This window comes from Balaenoptera musculus, chromosome 10, assembly GCF_009873245.2.
Source record: "Balaenoptera musculus isolate JJ_BM4_2016_0621 chromosome 10, mBalMus1.pri.v3, whole genome shotgun sequence".
In the NCBI taxonomy this organism is placed as follows: Eukaryota; Metazoa; Chordata; class Mammalia; order Artiodactyla; family Balaenopteridae; genus Balaenoptera; species Balaenoptera musculus.
Window position 1 is genome coordinate 45,661,187 of NC_045794.1, and position 17,544 is coordinate 45,678,730.

At 41.1% G+C, this 17,544-nt stretch overlaps 1 protein-coding gene across 21 annotated transcripts in view; it reads right to left on the reverse strand.

Annotated features, from left to right (window-relative positions):
- The window catches only part of R3HDM2 (R3H domain containing 2), a 44,872-nt gene extending 31,944 nt beyond the window's left edge, over positions 1 to 12,928 (reverse strand). For 10 of the 21 annotated variants that reach the window (XM_036865751.1, XM_036865746.1, XM_036865767.1 and 7 more), the window contains exons 1-8: positions 12,729 to 12,928; positions 8,174 to 8,215; positions 6,019 to 6,105; positions 5,410 to 5,536; positions 4,305 to 4,383; positions 3,591 to 3,650; positions 2,898 to 3,038; positions 2,357 to 2,465 (exon numbers count right to left, since the gene is read on the reverse strand). In XM_036865751.1, coding sequence (XP_036721646.1) covers positions 2,357 to 2,465; positions 2,898 to 3,038; positions 3,591 to 3,650; positions 4,305 to 4,383; positions 5,410 to 5,536; positions 6,019 to 6,105; positions 8,174 to 8,215; positions 12,729 to 12,893 — 810 coding nt within the window. In that variant the 5' untranslated portion in view covers positions 12,894 to 12,928. Of the gene's footprint in view, positions 1 to 2,356; positions 2,466 to 2,897; positions 3,039 to 3,590; positions 3,651 to 4,304; positions 4,384 to 5,409; positions 5,537 to 6,018; positions 6,106 to 8,173; positions 8,216 to 10,027; positions 10,052 to 12,728 lie in introns of all 21 variants that reach the window. The other 11 variants (XM_036865764.1, XM_036865749.1, XM_036865750.1 and 8 more) reach the window with 3 other exon arrangements.
- Positions 12,929 to 17,544: the final 4,616 nt, after the last annotated feature.

Genomic DNA, 17,544 nt, shown 5'->3' on the forward strand with positions numbered 1-17,544 from the left:
TTAGCAGAGCTAAATTTAGAAGACTTTTTACAGAACTAGCACCTGACATTATCCCTTTTTTAGTCACTAACGCCATGGCCTGTAGACCCAAGTCACACACAGCTCAGCAAAGAGGGCCTTGGAAGTGAAATCCCAAGGGCGAAGCTAAACTCAGAGCTTAAGCATTTTTCCTCATCTTAACTGCTACTGGAGGGAGGGAAAGAGAGAGAGCTTACAGAAATAGAGAAGAAAGAGAACAGAGCAACACAAAGAAGAAAAGAGAAAGAAAAGGAGAATAGAACAGAAAGAAGGATGGACAGAGAAAGGACCAAATGAGATACGGTTGAGAAAGGGGAGAGGTAGAACGATAGAAAGGGATAAGAAGTAAATGGAGGACAGAGAACCTTACATTCTCTGAAAAATATAGCGAGGTGACTAGAGGGGATGGCTGGCCAGACCACCACCTCTGGCTAGCCTACGACCCAACTCTCCACCGCTGTCTTTTCCTGTCTTAGCCTGTGAGTTGTGAGCACTGTCCTGGGTAGGATGTTATAGAGTGTCCTTTTCCATACTGCTCTTTAAGGCAAGGTGCTCTGAGGGAGATAAGTCATCAAATGCATGTCATCAGGTTATAAAAGATTCTGACCTTCAATCCAGAGGCTTTGAAAGTTTCAGATGAAGCAACCAAGGAGACTGCTCCTCTAGGCTGATCTTCCTGATCTTCACCACTCTCCAGAGGTAAGCATAACTTCAGGAGTATCAACTTTTGACTAGATGTAGTTCTCACTAGCCTAAATAACCTAAATTCTGCTAAATGTCCTTTTACAAATCCCATTCCAAGAAGACATAGGACCTCAAGGTGCTATATTGTCCTTAGCCCCTAGCACTGGTAAACCAATGGCAGAATAGAAAGAGCATTGGGCTTTGAGGTCAGGCAGAATCTCAGCTCTGCTACCTCTGAGTAATGTCACTTAAGGCAAGTAACTTAACATCTCCTAGTTCAGTTTTCTTATATTTAAAGTGGGGCTAATAACGCCCATCTGGATTGGGTTGTGTGGAGGATTAAAAGAGATAATGCATATAATGTGTTTAGAACAGAGGCTAGTTCAGGGAAAACACTCAATAAAATAGCAGTTATTGTGTTTATTATTAATATTACCGACAGACAGTGCATAGAGCCTACCCTATTATGGATCAAGCCTGAAGCTGAGAGATTAAAAGTTCACAATAGGGAGAGATTCCATTCCACCCCAATATGCCTCTAGGCCTGAATAATTCCTGATCCACAGAAAAGGGGTTTTGGGAAAATGGAGAGAAGGGCATCAGGATGGAAAGGCTCTTTCTTGTTTTTTAAATTTTACTTGTCTTTTTGTATGTTTCATTGTTTTCAATCTGACCCAGCATGTTTGTCCACGATAGATAATGGCACTTTTCTCAAAAGGACTCCCTCAAATACTCAAGTAGCAAGCAGGAAAAGTCCTGGTCTCAAGACCATATAATATCCAAAGAAAACTAATTTTGACTCTAGAGGTAAGATATTATTATAGTTATCATTAATTAGCGAGACTAATTATTGGCTTTACCCAACCATATTCTTTAAACCTTAATCCTGGTTCTCTACCTAACCTCCTTTGGAGGCTAAGCAGAAGCAGGCTGGATCTTAACCCCATGAAGCCAGGAAAACTAACCCCCAAACATCACTATCTGAAGGATGGGCTAGAAACCAGGGCAAAAGCCAGGCCCATAAATGAAGGGATGGGGCAGACTTTCCACTTCTTATTCCCACAGGAGTGGATCAAAAACCTGCCTGAGGTTCCCAGCATCAAAAGCCAAATTAACTCACTCACCTTGGTGGAAGAAGTTGGGAAAAGAATAAGGAGTTTGCAGAAAGGGATCAGAAACACCTTTACAAGTGGGTAAATTAGATAACAATTGTGCAAGTTCAAGGCTAGCCCTGAGATAGGAAGAGTGGAAGTGGGATAAAGTAGCTTTTGGTGGTTCCCAAAGAAATCCAGAACTATTAAAGAAAAAAAGAATGGAGCCATCAGCTGAATCAAGGCTGAAGCAGGGAGGGACCTTGCTTTGTCCCAAAATGAAGTGGAGTTAGAAGTCAGTGGCAGAACCAGGGAGTTCCAGGCCAAATGAGAAAACCCAGCAAACCTCAGCACCATGTCTCTCTGGGGCTAAGAGGGTGGCATTTAGCTCAACAAAGTGCAGTTAGTCCTCAACATTAAGCCAAAGCCAACTCAGTATAGCTCAACACTTTTTTCCATACTAAGATATTTTGCGTTTTCTCCATCCCACAAAAATTCTTCTCCCCTCCCAGTTTCTCTTACTGCAATCTCTCTGTATAGACCCAACCCTTTCCATTCTTCACCTGGTTATCATCTCGGTCCATACTGGCATCATCTCTCTTGAGAATGAATCTCTGCTGAAATTCTGTATTCTTCTCATCCTTTATATGTTCTGAGAATCTCTGTTCAGGGCTGGGATTGGGAGAGAAATGTGGAAGGAAGGAAAGAAAGACTCTTGTCAGGAAGCAGACCTCCTCGTACAGTTCTCTTAAATTCTACAACTCCCACCCAGGGGATTTCTGAAGTCAGGGATCCAAAAAGTCACATGAAAGTTTTAAAGAAATCCTCTGGGACTGTTCTTTATACATCTATAACTTATCTTCTTCCAAAATTATACCTGTCCTATCACTAAAGGCGAAGAGAGGCCAGGATCCAGTCTTCACAAAACACTAGTGCCTCTAGCATCTATTTCCAAGGCCTCACAAAGAGTAGAAATTGATAATATAACCCATCCTCCCTCCACTGTCCCCTCTCCAGAAAGAGAAATCTTGATCCTACACCTTCCTCTTCCACCCCAGAGGCTTTCCCAGGAAAGTCTTCCCAATCTGTGGTTTCCTCCCTTACATTCTTGTGTTACTGGTTTTGTTGATGATGACAGCTTTTCCAGTTTGATCAACATTGTGGTCCATCCCAAAATAGGCAGCTACCCGATGTAATAGCATCCGGTGATATGAGGTCATCTGAGGGAACTTCTTGAACTGGTTGCTGCAGGGAAACCCAGGGGGAAAAAGTGAAATAAGGACAAGTAACAGCAATAATAGCCAATTGTAATTTTTCTTACAAGTGTTGAAAGTGGGGAATTTCTTAGGAGGAAGAGATAACGAAGATATTTACTTGATGGTAACCAAAAAGGTTCTCTCAGCTTTATCTACAGTATTTTGTAGATCCCTCTGACCCACTATCCTCATTAAGACTACTCCTTATGCAATAAGCCCTAGGTCTCACCCACCTAGATGATATTCTACAAAGAAAAAAGAGAAAAACTTAAGAATGGTGAAATATGGGATAAGGGCTAGCTGCTAAATTTTTTTCAACTCAAGTCTAAGCAATAACTTAAAAACTTCATTTAGTTTCCACACATATACTTTTTGAACCATTCTGATTACTTCTCCCCAACTCCTTTTGGTTCCCAGTGAGTTATTACTTCCAAATTCAGACTTCGAGGGAATGATGAAAGAGGGATATCCTAAAATTTTACCTGAATTTCTTTCCAGTACCCCTCCCACCTCTAATGTGTATTTCATTCAAGTAACTTACTTGTTGTCATTAATAAAGTCCAGAATCTCCTGTTCTAATTTTAGCAGCATCATTCTGTCCCTGTTTAAAAAAGATTAAAACAAAACAAAACAAAAGGCAGCCCTCCCATAGACATTGAAAGCAAGGATTGAAAACACAGCCTGCTCACTATACAAGCTGAAGGGAGGGATAGATCCAAACCCCGAGAGTGGATCAAAAATGCAAAGGCTGCTGAGCCTCACTGCCCTGTCTTATGTTACTTTAAAAAAGTAAAACAATCAAGCCTTCTAATAATGTACTTTATTTTCCTTATCAGAAATCTAATTCTGTTGCCAGTCATATTCCTATAAACACATACTTTATACTTATAAATCTAATCATTATTCTACACTCCATCTGGTTATTTATAGAATTTTTAAACAAGTATGATTTAGCTTTGGTACAAATCAATTATTTTTTCTTCTGTGCTTTTTAATTGTATTCTCAAGCCTTCATATTTCTTTGTCTGCATTCTTCTTTCAAAGAATTTTTCTCAACTCTTCTGGAAGCAGGAACCTCAATATGAGGGTATTCTGAATCTCCAACAGAATATAAAACTACTCTGGAGAGAAATGGTGTGTGGGGGGCTAGGCATTCTAGATTCTAATAATGGAAAAATTCTGAGAAGCTATTTGGCCTCTTGGGTATTCTGCTGGTCCTGGCCCCTTTCCCCCTTCCATCAAATCATGTTATTACCTTGGGTTCTTTTTCAGTGTATTTACAAGAAATTCATGTAGGTCTATTCCAGTGGAGTCCGTATATTCTTGGCTGGAGTCTAGAACACCACAGTGAAATAAATTAAAAATAAATGAAACTGCCTTGCATGATATCTAACCCCAAGCAGAAGCCCACAGCCTGATCAGGAGACATGAGAACAGGAAAGGAGAATAAGACTTCAGGATTTTTAGCTTAAAAATCAGAATGACCTTGATTTGCCAGCCCCTCAAAATTCCCCATGACAGTGATATAAGGTGGAATCTGGGTCACAGTGTTACATTCGTATTACATTGAAAAGCCACCTTGCCATCAATAAGTATTTATTGAATGTCTGGACCAAAACAAAGGTTTTATTCTAGTTAAGGAAAATAAATTCTAGGTAAGGACAGACAGGGCTGAATTTTCCAGAATCTCAGCAGATATGTTCAAATGTTGATTATTTATATGATTATTTATATTTATTTATAAAATTTTAATCCTAAGATTGCCTTTTTCCTCTTAATTATCATTAAAAAAAATTTATTTGGGGCCGTACTGCACGGCTTGTGGGATCCTAGTTCCCCGACCAGGGATCAAACCTGGGTCCCCAGAAGTGAAAGCGTCGAGCCCTAACCACTGGACCGCCAGGGAATTCCCTTAATTATCATTTTTATGGACCATGTCTTTTGGCTACCAGCCCAAGAATTTAAATCCAAAGAGGGCTTAATAATTACATGCAAATTTACATTATTAAAAAAAAAATCACTCCAAGCATCCCCAAACCAAAATATAATTATTATCTAGAGAATCTGCTACCAGTGATGATCCATCACTATTTATTCCAGAGCAAAAATAAAATCAGAATTGACTACCATGTCCTCCCCTATGGGTAGCCCAATGTTAATGGAATAGCTCTCTGTCAGCCCTTAAGGCAGGGCTGGATAAAGCAGCAAAGAAAGTAACTTAGTTAGGCACCTCCCCAAACAACAATGAAGTCAGCAGGGCACTAGGAACTGTTGGGTGGATAAGGCCAGTGGGAAGATGGAAGGAAATGGCACTGCAGAGCCAGGCCCCAGGACAGATGAGAAAGGGGGAAAGTCTTCACCTCTAGACAGCATCTTCCTTGGGACCTTTTCTTTGTTTTTGTCCTTGTCTTCCTTTTCAGAGACATCCTTTGTGGATTTTTCTTCCTCCTTGTCAGAGGGGCAGCTGATGTGCAACTGAATTATATCCTTGGACAAGGGGAAAGAGAAATATAATCAAAGCGGAAAACAACTCTCCTGCAGCTCCTTTGAAATCTCAAAGAAGGCATATCTTAGGGTGGCAGCATTCTCTTACAAAAGAGAATATTTTGTTAATTAAATTGTTTTAGCTTTTGTTCTACCAAAAGAGTAGAGGCTAAGCCTTTTCTGTCAACAATCACAGCCTACTGTATGGAAAGCTCAAGTTATGCTTGCTGTTCCTGCCATAAGAATTGGAATGGAAATGGTTCTAACCACCAGACAGAAAGGTGTGGGTCTGCATCATCCTGGGTGGTCCAGGTGTGAAGACCTATACTTCATGCTCTCACCCATGCCCTATTTTACTGCAACAGCCTGTTTCGAAGCTCCTCTACCCTGATTTCCAAGCCTAATGTTGATGCCGTGGTTGCTACACCAGTTTAGCAAACAACTGCCAAACTCAAAAGCTACGCTTACTCTTATAAAGGACCTACCTGGGTTTCTAGTGGCCCGTCAGCAAACGGGGCAGAGGACTCCTCACACACTGCAAGGCTGCGCACCAACTTCAGCTTGGAATTAGACTGAAAAAAATAAATACACATACATATTCCCTTGGTGGACACTGGGAAAGCTTTTGGCTGAATAAAGGGCATTCTCTTTGGCTCTGTTAGTTGCTTCTTCCATAAATAGGGTTTTGTGTTTTTTTTTTCCTTCAAACAGGTCCTACTCATTCATTCCTGATTCACTTGAAAGATAATTCTCTTGCTCACAACAGTAGATATATAACAACAAAACAACTACTTCGGACAGATGATAGGAAAACCACTTTGCTTAGCTCTCCTCTCTCTCTAGCTCAGTGCTCGAATATCACACTCAGAAGTTTACTGAGAATACACAGCAGCAGAGCTTAGTAGAAAGACTGGATTTAGAGCCAGAAGTCCTAGCTTCAACTCCTGGTTTGAGCTATGAGATACTGAGCAAATTACCTGACCTCTCTGGGTCTCTTTTTGGTCCTCAGTAAAAGCGGGATAAAAATGCTTAATGGGTTGGTGTGAGAATTAGATTATATAAAGCATGTAAACCTATGTATCATAAATAGTGCCTAGTATAAAGTAGACGATAAATGCTAAGTGACTCTAAACCTGAGGTGGCAAGGGTATGGAAAGAAGTGTCTAAGAAAAAAGTAGAAAGAAAGAAAACTTTCTAACATTTGGGATTCAATGTGATAACTAATCCACTTGGTTTACTTATGCTGGCTGGAAAATCCCAAAAAGCTCTGAAATCCACTTTATAAATCACTGCTCTCCTAGGTATCTCCAAAGTCAAAAATTATAGTGACTCATTAGAAATCTACCTATAAACACTTATTGAGAGTTCTTACAATAAAATCAAAGTTTACAGTAAATACAAAAGCACAAAACATGGTATGTGTGTTCCAGGTAGCACAGTATAGTAAAAAGAATTTGCAAGTCTGAAGAACTGACTTCAAGCCTAGTTTTGCCGCTTACTAATAAATGTCCTCTGTCAAACTCACTCAAACTCTATAAGCCCAAGCTTCCTCCTCTGTAAAATGGAAATAATAACGATAATAACTGTCTTACTTATTTCTAAGGTTTGGGGGGAAGTGAAGTAGCAGAGAACACCCTCTGTTTTTTTTTCTTTTTGGCCATGCCCCGCAGCATGCGGGATCCTAGTTCTCTGACCAGGAATCGAACCTGCACCCCCTGCGTTGGAAGCGTGGAGTCTTAACCACTGGACCGTCATGGAAATCCCGAACACCCTCTATTTTAAACTACTGTCAAGCCCATCACTGTGGATTAGGCCATGTAAGGCAAGCCACAGAGCCAACTTATCATACATCATAGTCTTGTTCAAACCCAAGCCACATACTGGCTGGGACACTCCCAAATTCTGCCATTATTTTTCAAGGGGAAAGGGGTGGACACCCTTAATTATTACTTCGGTTGACAATTCTTCCCAATGCAAGAAAAGTTTAATATTTTACTGTTCCCTAATTAAAATTAAAAAGCTATCACACACTAACACCTATAGTCCTACCTAATAACACTGCTTAAAATAATCTGTGATGTGCTAATTTTATCATACAATGATTAAAAACAAAATCCTCCTCTCTGCCCCAACCTAAAAAGTGAATCAAAACAAAACAAAACAAAACAAAACAAAGCCTATATTTTTAGGATGTCCAAAAATGTTGAATCATTTTACTAATGGTAGAGGATTTATCTTAAAGAAGATTCACATGGCGAAAAACCCCAAAACCGCTGGGGGGCAAAATAAGAGAGCCAGAGATGAGCAGAGAAACTGGCATTACAGCAGAACCAGTACCAGTGTGCTCAGGCTTTGTTTGTGGGAGGCTCTGGCTGGGTATCCTTTCAGGTATCAGAAACAGACTGTGACTGAACTAAAGATAATGGAGAAAAATAAAGCCAGACATTCCAATAGGACATATGTATATGTGCGTGCATGTTTGTGCATGAGTGTGTGTACGCATGTTCATAATCAGGGTACAAGGGACAGGCAAACTTTGCCTATATATAATCCAAATAAACTAGTTATTAGTGATAAGTCCATTTGTGCAATGTACTACTAATAACACTAGAAAAGAAGCTATAGAGGAAGGGCTCTCACCTTGGCTCTTTTCCTGGCATGACCGTGGTTGGATGTCCGCCTCTGTTAGAAGGGGATTAGAAAATATTAAAGGTGGGGGAAATAAACACTTAAGCTAAAAGCAATACAAGTTTACAGAGAAAAAGCACTAACTTTAAAACCGTTATAATAGCCAGACTATGATGAGACCCAGTTGTTGTGGTTGTCCCCTATGCTACAACTCTAGCAACTGTGACGTGGAAGGGACCACAGGCCACCTACAGACAAATCACCACTCACCATGAAGATAAAGAATAGAAAGATATTGACTGGTTGGCCTATTTCACAGATTGATAAAAATTACTTTTGGATAAACCAGGGAATCCTCTCCTGATTAGGATGCTTCTGGAAATGTCACTACCATAGCACAATAGAGTGTTTTTTTCCCAAGCTTGCTAACAGGAGCCTATTTAGTCCATAGTGGGTGTGAAATATGGCTCCTAACCATCACTTAAAATAACACCTTTATAGGACAACACACTGAGAGTTCTAACTTGAGATACTCAAAAGACCTGTCCCTATGGCTGCAGAAATGGAATGAAGGCCCTTCTTGCCAATTGCCTACCTCCCTGAATATGAGAATTCTCCCAGTTCTAAGCTCCTGGTGGAGGCTCTTAGAGCCTGTCTGGCTCATGGATATAATATGGGACAGGATAAAAAGAAGGGAGCATGGAAGATGTGGATAAGACCTCCAGAGCAAAGGGAGGTAAGGCGAGCCAGTAAAGAGCAGGATAGAAGCTGAGGAAGGTGAAGAATGAGGGCCTGAGGTGGGATGAGGGAAAGAATGACTAATTAATGGATAAGGTTTCGAATAGCTGAGAAGTCAAAATGAGGACTTTCGGGAAGAGGTTGGGTGACACTTAGAGCTATGTGTGACACTTAGGGCTTCTAAGATGTTTGGAATGGAACTCACTGCCACTGGGGTGTGGAAAAAACTGAGGCTGGTGGCTGGAGGAGGGGAAACAGATGGAGGCAGAGTACCAGCATGGTCCTGGGTAGGTGAGGATTTCTTTCCTTTGTCCTCTTCACTAGTTACCAAACAATACTGCTACAATGCAAAATGGAGAACCAGAAAGGTGGATGGAAAAAGTGAGAAATGATGGTGAATCTGATCAGTGGCAAGATCTGTTATAATAAGGGAAGAACCATAGTCCAGGAATATGAAGCAGTATTTGCCACTATTTTTTTCAAATAAGTTATAACATACACACGACACAAACATTCAAGAGTTATAATGAAGGTATGCAGAATAGTAAGTCTCTTTTCACATCTGTCCCCCAGCTACCTGGATCCCTCCTAAAGGATCAACTAGTACTGAATTTCTTGTAATCTTTTACAAGAGATCTTTTATGCATCTATAAGATTATTGTACACGTGTACACACACTTTTTTTTAAACCAAATAGACCAATATTGTACACACTGCCCTAAACCTTACTTTTAAACTTTTTTTCAAGGATACCTCCATAGAAGAGATACTGTTTTTCTTAATGGCTACATAGTATTCCATTGTGTGGCCATACCATAACTTATTTTACCAGTCCCTTAAACTGTATCATTTAGGATGTTTCTGATCTTTGTTAGTATAAACAATGCTTCAATGACCGTATCATTGAGTATACCTACAAATATGGTATAGTCCATTCAAAAATCTTATAAAGTATTGCTAAATTGCCCTTCAAAGAAGTTATACCAATTTATAACCCTACAAACAATGTATGAATCTGCTTATTTCTCAGAATGCATAATTTTCATTAGTCAAACATATACTGAAAAGCCTAATATGTATCAGGCACCATGCTAACTACTGGAGGATACAGAGATAAAAGACACAAACCTTGTCAAAAAGGAACTCATAATCCTGTTGGAGAAGACAAATAGACAATTACAATACAGGACATTAAGTGCATTACAGAGGTACTCATGGAGTGCTACAGGAGCACAAGTGTCTAACTCAAACCTAGGAATTCACAAATTCATATGTTCACAAATATTGAGTGCCTGCAAGGAACTGTGCTGGGCCTTCGAGATACAATGATGAGCCTAAACTGACCTAGAGGAGGCCAGGGAAAGAATACCAAGGAGGGCATTCTAGGCAGAGAAAACATGTGTAAAAGCATGCTTTCTCCAAACTTTTCATGGGCCAGCGAATCAGTTAATGCTGGAGCATAGGATTCCAGAGGTGGATGATGGCAGGCAAGGGACTAGGTCACAATATGCCATGCTGACAAATCTGGGACTTAGCCTAGGGCAAGGAGACACACAGAAACTCTGGAGAGAATTAACACAATCAGATCTTTATTTCACAGCCATCTTTCTAAAGCAGTATGGTAGCTGAATCAGAGGGGATTACAAGTATAAAGGCAGAAAGCCTGGCTAGGTTATTTAAAGGACCCACCTAAGTTCAGTATGTGTTAAGTCAGGACTTGCCCATTCTAAACTGAATCTCAGAACCTGTCCTTTATAGCACTGTTTCCATGCCAAAGATGTTCTGAGTTCCAATTGCTGATTCCAAGAATATGTCTCACTCACACAGTACAAGTAATGAAAGTCCCCTTTCCTCAAACTTTCCAGCTCCAATTCGTAACAGGCACTCTCTTGACAGCGTCAGTAAGATTCTTGTGGAGACTTACCAGGTGTGAGTCGGGGGGAAGGTAAGAGAAAGAGCAGAATTTTTAGTGCTATTGAAAGGGAACACTGGTAGAGGGGAGAGGGCTTCTGAAGGGTGGCCAAGACTCTGTAAAAGGAGCAGGAGCTCCAGTAGATGGCAGCAGCAACTCCACCTGCTCTAGCAGCAACAAAAGGAGTCTGAGGGGAGGCAGGTTCCCCACCCAGCCTCCCACACAATCTATCTGTATATCCAGGTGAAGACATTCTTAAACCAAGTGAGTATCCATAAGGCATATAAAACCTATAGTCACCCTTTCTTTTCTGCCTATTCAAGAAGAACACACAACAGGAGTTCAGAACACCACTTAAAATTGTCTCCTGAGAATAGAGTAACTTGGACCAAAAAGTTCATTTAATTATTATCTTCCATGTAACATGACAGCACATAATTAAACATTCAACACTTATTTGTCCTGAGGATTTAAAATTCATTTTTGGGATCAGTGGAAGCTAGAAGTATAGCTGGAACAGGGGCGGACTGTCTCCATAAACCCTGGAAGGATGGGCTGGGAATGACAACTCACATGCAAAAGATAATGGAAAGAAAAGCAGCCATGACAGAGATCTGGCAAACTGTAAGAGGAAAAATAGTAGAAAAGCAGGCAGCTAGAGAACAAAATACTTCAGAGAGTTATCTGATTTTAATTCATCCCTTTGTTGTTGCTATCTTAATCTTTACCTAAGACAAGGCCTAGGTGAATTGGGTTGTTAAGAGAAATCATGCTTCAAGTTTCTAGACCCTCCAAAATGTTATTGCTAAACTAACTTACTACAATTAACAGTCTATCTCCTAAGCATATAATAAAGACCAGTCTCACCCCTGGGCAAGAAGGAAAGGATTTATATAATTTGGGCTTGGGTAACAGAGGAAACTAGTAGTGACCACAGGGAAGAGAACTGGAACAGGTAAGCTAGAGGAGGCCCAGAGGAAACTAGTAGTGACCACAGGGAAGAGAACTGGAACAGGTTAGCTAGAGGAGGCCCAGAGTCTGGCTGGGTACCAAACAGGAGCCCTGGAAAAAGCTCAGCTGGCCATCTACTGCCATCATATCTGCACTATAGTATGAATTCGGATGGAAAACAATAGGCAACCAAAGAATAAAATTCCTCTCACTCACATTTACCAAGTGGCAAGTTCAGAGACTATTTCTGACCAGAAAATGCTGACTGCTTTAACACAACCAGGATATGAATTTAACACTGTGTGTAAAGCCAGGCAGCTCTAGTTTTAAGAGTTTATTGTAGGGACTTCCCTGGTGGCGCAGCAGTTAAGAATCCGCCTGCCAACGCAGAGAACAAGGATTTGAGCCCTGGTCCGAGAAGATCCCACAGGCTGTGGGAGCAACTAAGCCCATGTGCCACAACTACTGAAGCCTGCGCACCTAGAGCCCGTGCTCCGCAACAAGAGAAGCCACTGCAATGAGAAGTCCGCACACCGCAACGAAGAGTAGCCTCTGCTCGCTGCAACTAGAGGAAGCCCATGCGCAGCAATGAAGACCCAACACAGCCAAAAATAAAAAAAAAATTTTAATTAAAAATATGGTTTATTGTATAAGCCATATTATGACTTGTTAAATATGTGTTTGTATACAGTTTATTTTCTGATCATTAAAAAATATCAAAATGTAGCAAGAACCAGTGTTATTCAGGTCTTAATAGATTAGGGATTTCATTCTGCTTTCTTTAGACTTCGTTGTGGACTCTGACAAAAAGGGAAGGAGACATTTCTTGAGAGCTGAAGTTGGGTTTTTAGGGAGAACCAAACGTTTGTGTAAGTGACTGGCTTCCTATAGATTTCCAATGCCACTTCTAATGATGTTTCTATTTTGCTATAAAGAGTGCGCATATGATGCACTTCTAATTCTTACCTGTGTCTCCTGACGCAAACTGGTATCTTCACTCTCTTTCTCAATTTCTTCCTTGCTTGGAGTCTTAGATATAAACTTGTTTTTGTTTACAGATTCTTCCACCAGTTTTTTTTCCGATTCTTTCATTATTTCCAGGGTCTCTTGAGTAGTGTTACTGTTAGACATCTTCTTCAATAGAATACAGCAGCCTCTATGGACTCCTAAAGAAACATGAAATGCATTAAACAGGAGCTGTGTATCTAAACTTTGCATTAAACAGGAGCTGTATATCTAAACTTAACACACCTGCAAGACTTGTATTTCACACAGAAGCCTGAAATAGCCTTCCTGTAACCCAGTATAGGGTCCTATGATAAATGTTGCCCCTAGATTAATTTCATTTCTTTAAAAAAAAAAAAAAAGCTTTACTGAGGTAAAATTGACAGAAACTGCATATATTTAAAATGCACTAGGAATTCCCCGGCAGTCCAGTGGTTAGGACTCCCTTGGCGCTTTCACTGCCAAGGGCCCAGGTTCAACCCCTGGTCAGGGAACTAAGATCCTGCAAGCCACGCGGCATGGCCAAAAAAAAAAAAAGTACAATTTGATGAATTAAGAAACACACATACACCTGTGAAACATCATCACAATCAAGATCGTGAGCACATTCATGACCTCCAAAAGTTTCCTCCTGCTCCTTTAAAAGCCCTTCCTCCCCTTTGCCACCACCCCCAGCCAACCACTGTCGCTACAGATCAGTCTCCATTTTCTAGAATTTTACATCATACTGTATATGGATTCTTTTACTCAGCATAATTATTTTGAGATTCACCAGAATTCAGTTCTAAAGCAATGTAGTATAAGTCTCCTTGGCACTTTATTTGCCCTCCCTTGTTCCCTACAGAAATGTGCTTACATCTTCAGCTTGAGCACTCCACAGAGTTAACTCACTAGACTCTCTCCAGAAAGAAGATATAAAGCTCTATTCAGTACCAGAGAGGATCACTCTCCTTTCCCAAGGAGAACTTCCACAGCTGCCACAAACCACAACACTGTTACCAACTTCAAGTATCTCCTCCATCAAAAAGCAGCAAAATCAGACAATGTTTATAGAATCTTAAATTCTTTCCTTTATCTTAAGCAAGCTGAAAAGGCAAGAAGAGAGTTTTGTAGTCATCTGTCCTTCAGAAAGACTGGGTCTGTCCCTGGAGGAAGAGAATCTTTGCTTTGCTATTCACTATTTGGGTTCAGTCACTTTACTGCCTCCCAAAGATGCAGAGATTTGTAGTGCAGGGGTGGTAGCTCTTTATCACTTGCTATCGCTACCTGGGAAATCCTGTAGTGAGGTCAACACAGTAATCCAAGCACCCACTCAGTAACAGAAACTGATGCTCTATACAGAGATTCATGTCCTCAACAACTGTTAAAGTCAAAAATGTTTAGCTCCAGCAATGGTTTATAATAGAGGTTTCTCCTTCATGGATTACTGACTGTACTTGAATCCTAAATATTTCTTTCCTTTCTTTAAAAAGATAAGACTGGAAACCTTCCCAGATATCCTGTTTATTCCATGTGACTCTAGAAACCAAGCTAAACAAACAGCAATGCTTCAAGAAAATTGTCATGCTAGACAATTTTTCCTCCTTCTAATCAGTTTCACGGATAAGACCCAGAAGGCTCTTAAGAAGCATGGGTAACCTCATCCTGGCATAAGTTAGTCTGCAAAGATTATTGCTTTGTCCACCTTTTGGTGGCTACTGAGCAGCTGCCTGAAGACTTAGTTTAAAAGGCCAGAGAGTCATTCATACAATCATAGTCATACAGCTGAATTTAAATTCTTTTTATTGATTGATTGATTGATTGATTGATTGGCTGTGTTGGGTCTTCGTTGCTGCGCACAGGGTTTCTCTAGTTGCAGCGAGCGGGGGCTACTCTTCATTGCAGTGCACGGGCTTCTCATTGCGGTGGCTTCTCTTGTTGCGGAGCACGGGCTCTAGACGCACAGGCTTCAGTAGCTGCAGCACGCAGGCTCAGTAGTTGTGGCATGAGGGCCCTAGAGCACGCGGGCTTCAGCAGTTGCGGCACATGGCCTCAGTAGTTGCAGCAGGCGGGCCCTAGGGCATGCGGGCTTCAGTAGTTGTGGCATGCAGGCTCAGTAGTTGTGGCACACGGGCTCTAGAGCACAGGCTCAGTAGTTGTGGCACATGGGCTTAGTTGCTCCACAACATGTGGGATCTTCCTGGGCCAGGGATTGAACCCGTGTCCCCTGCATTGGCGGGTGGATTCTTAACCACTGCGCCACCAGGGAAGTCACATACAGCTGAATTTAAAGATCAGAAATAGGGACTTCCCTGGTGGTGCAGTGGTTAAGAATCCACCTGCCAATACAAGGGACACGGGTTCGAACCGTGGGGTCCAGGAAGATCCCACATGCCGTGGAGCAGCTATGCCCATGCGCCACAACTACTGAGCCTGCGCTCTAGGACCCGCGTACCGCAACTGCTGAGTCCGCATGCTGCAACTACTGAAGCACGTGCACCTAGAGCCCGTGCACCGCAACGAAGAGTAGCCCCCGCTCACCGCAACTAGAGAAAGCCCGCACACAGCAATGAAGACCCAACGCAGCCAAAAATAAATAAGTAAACAAACAAACAAATAATAAAATAAAGATGAGAAATACTGGAAGAAACTGGTTACAATAGAAAATGGCTGATATTTTATTTTTTAATTAATTGATTCAGGACCTGGAGGCTTCTATAAAAAAAGTTATAACCTACAGAGCTTATGTTTTTTATTTTTATTTTAATATTATTATTTTTAAATTTATTTTTGGCTGCGTCGGGTCTTCATTGCTGCACATGGGCTTTCTCTAGTTGCGGCAAGCAGGGGCTACTCTTCGTTGCGGTGCATGGGCTTCTCATTGCAGTGGCTTCTCTTGTTGTGGAGCACGGGCTCTAGGCATGTGGGCTTCAGTGGTTGCAGCATGCGGGCTCAGCAGTTGCAGTACGCAGGTCCTAGAGTGTGCGGGCTTCAGTAGTTGTGGCACATGGGCTCAGTTGCAGCACGCGGGCTCAGCAGTTGTGGCTTGCGGGCCCTAAAGCACAGGCTCGTAGTTGTGGCGCATGGGCTTAGTTGCTCTGCAGCATGTGGGATCTTCCCGGACCAGGGGTTGAACCCGTGTCCCCTGCACTGGCAGGCGGATTCTTAACCACTGCGCCACCAGGGAAGTCCCTACAGAGCTTACGGATCGTTGGCTGTACGTGGGAACTGCATATACACATATATTTGTTTTTTCCCCCATGGGTAAATCAAGGCTCCATTCTCTTCAGTTTGAAATACAGTAAAACTCAGCACATGCCTTCTCTATATCTCCTAGCTGGGAAACATCAATAAAGATCAGAATTGGAAGGGTTCTTAGATACAGCCTCATGCAATCTTCCCCATCCTCCCCAAAGAAGAGTCCCTTTGTGTAAGTTCCTGAGAGGAACTTTCTTTCTCCTAGAAAACTCCTGGGACAGGATCAACTCACTATTTCATAAACAGTCTTAACTGTTATATAGTTTCTCCCTATAAAAAGCTATGAACTGTTTCACTCTTGCTCCTAAATCTGCCTGGAGTCAAACAAAATTAAGTTTACTTCTTTTACCACATGATAGATCTTCAATATTTTTCTTTTTCAGGCTTAAATAACCTTAAACAGATTACTCTGTCAGAAAGAAAAGGTGAGAGGTGGGGAATGGGGGAATTGGATAAAGGTGGTCAAAAGGTACAAACTTCCGGTTATAAGTAAGTACTGGAGAGGTAATGTACAACCTGATGACTATAGTTAATTGTATGGTATATTTAAAAGTTGCTAAGAGAGTACATCCTAAAAGTTCTCATAAGAAAATAAAATTTTTTTTTGGCCTGAAATTTTCTTTAATTGAATTTTAAAAATTCATACAACATAAAGTTAACCATTTTAAAGTGAACAATTCAGTGCATTTAGTACATTCACAGTGTTGTGTAACCATCACCTCTATCTAGTCCCAGTACATTTTCATCACCCCAGAAGGAAACCTTCTATGAGGAAACGGATGTTAACTAAACTTATTGTGGTAATCATTTCATAGTACATGTATGTTAAGTCATTAAGCAGTACACCTTAAACTTATACAGAGCTATATATCAATTATATCTCAATAAAACTGGAAAAAAAAAAGGTGGTGATAGGGACAAATATAAAGCAGCTGGTTGTTTCTTTTTCCAGGATGGGCCTCAATTACCAAATAGGTATATTTGTCAATCAGAATGATAACTTTGCAGCTCCTCTTTACATATAAGGCAGAAAAGGCTCAATCATCTGGACACCTCGACTAACTTCACGGTGTCCAAGCACTGTTACTCAGTCAAAGCACTAATGAAAAAACCCAACTAAACCAAAAAACGGTCTTTCATAATAGCCACCTGTGGAATATGGTCACGCATTCCAACTTAAGTTGTAGGGAGCCACATGGTTTTCTTTGTTCACTGGGAAACAGGAAAACTTGAACTTCAGATTCTTTAAGACGTCCATAAAACAGTGATTAATGCAACCACTTTTAACAATTTTGACAGTCATTTCCACTGAGACTACTGGCCTCTTAGAGAGGTGTGTAAAACAAAGCAATTCCTTTTTTAAAACTTAATTAATTAATTAATTAATTTTTTGGCTGCGTTGGGTCTTCATTGCTCCGCACGGGCTTTCTCTAGTTGTGGCGAGTGGGGGCTGCTCTTCGTTGTAGTGTATGTGCTTCTCATTGTGGTGGCTTCTCTCATTGCGGAGCACAGGCTCTAGACGCGCGGGCTTCAGTAGTTG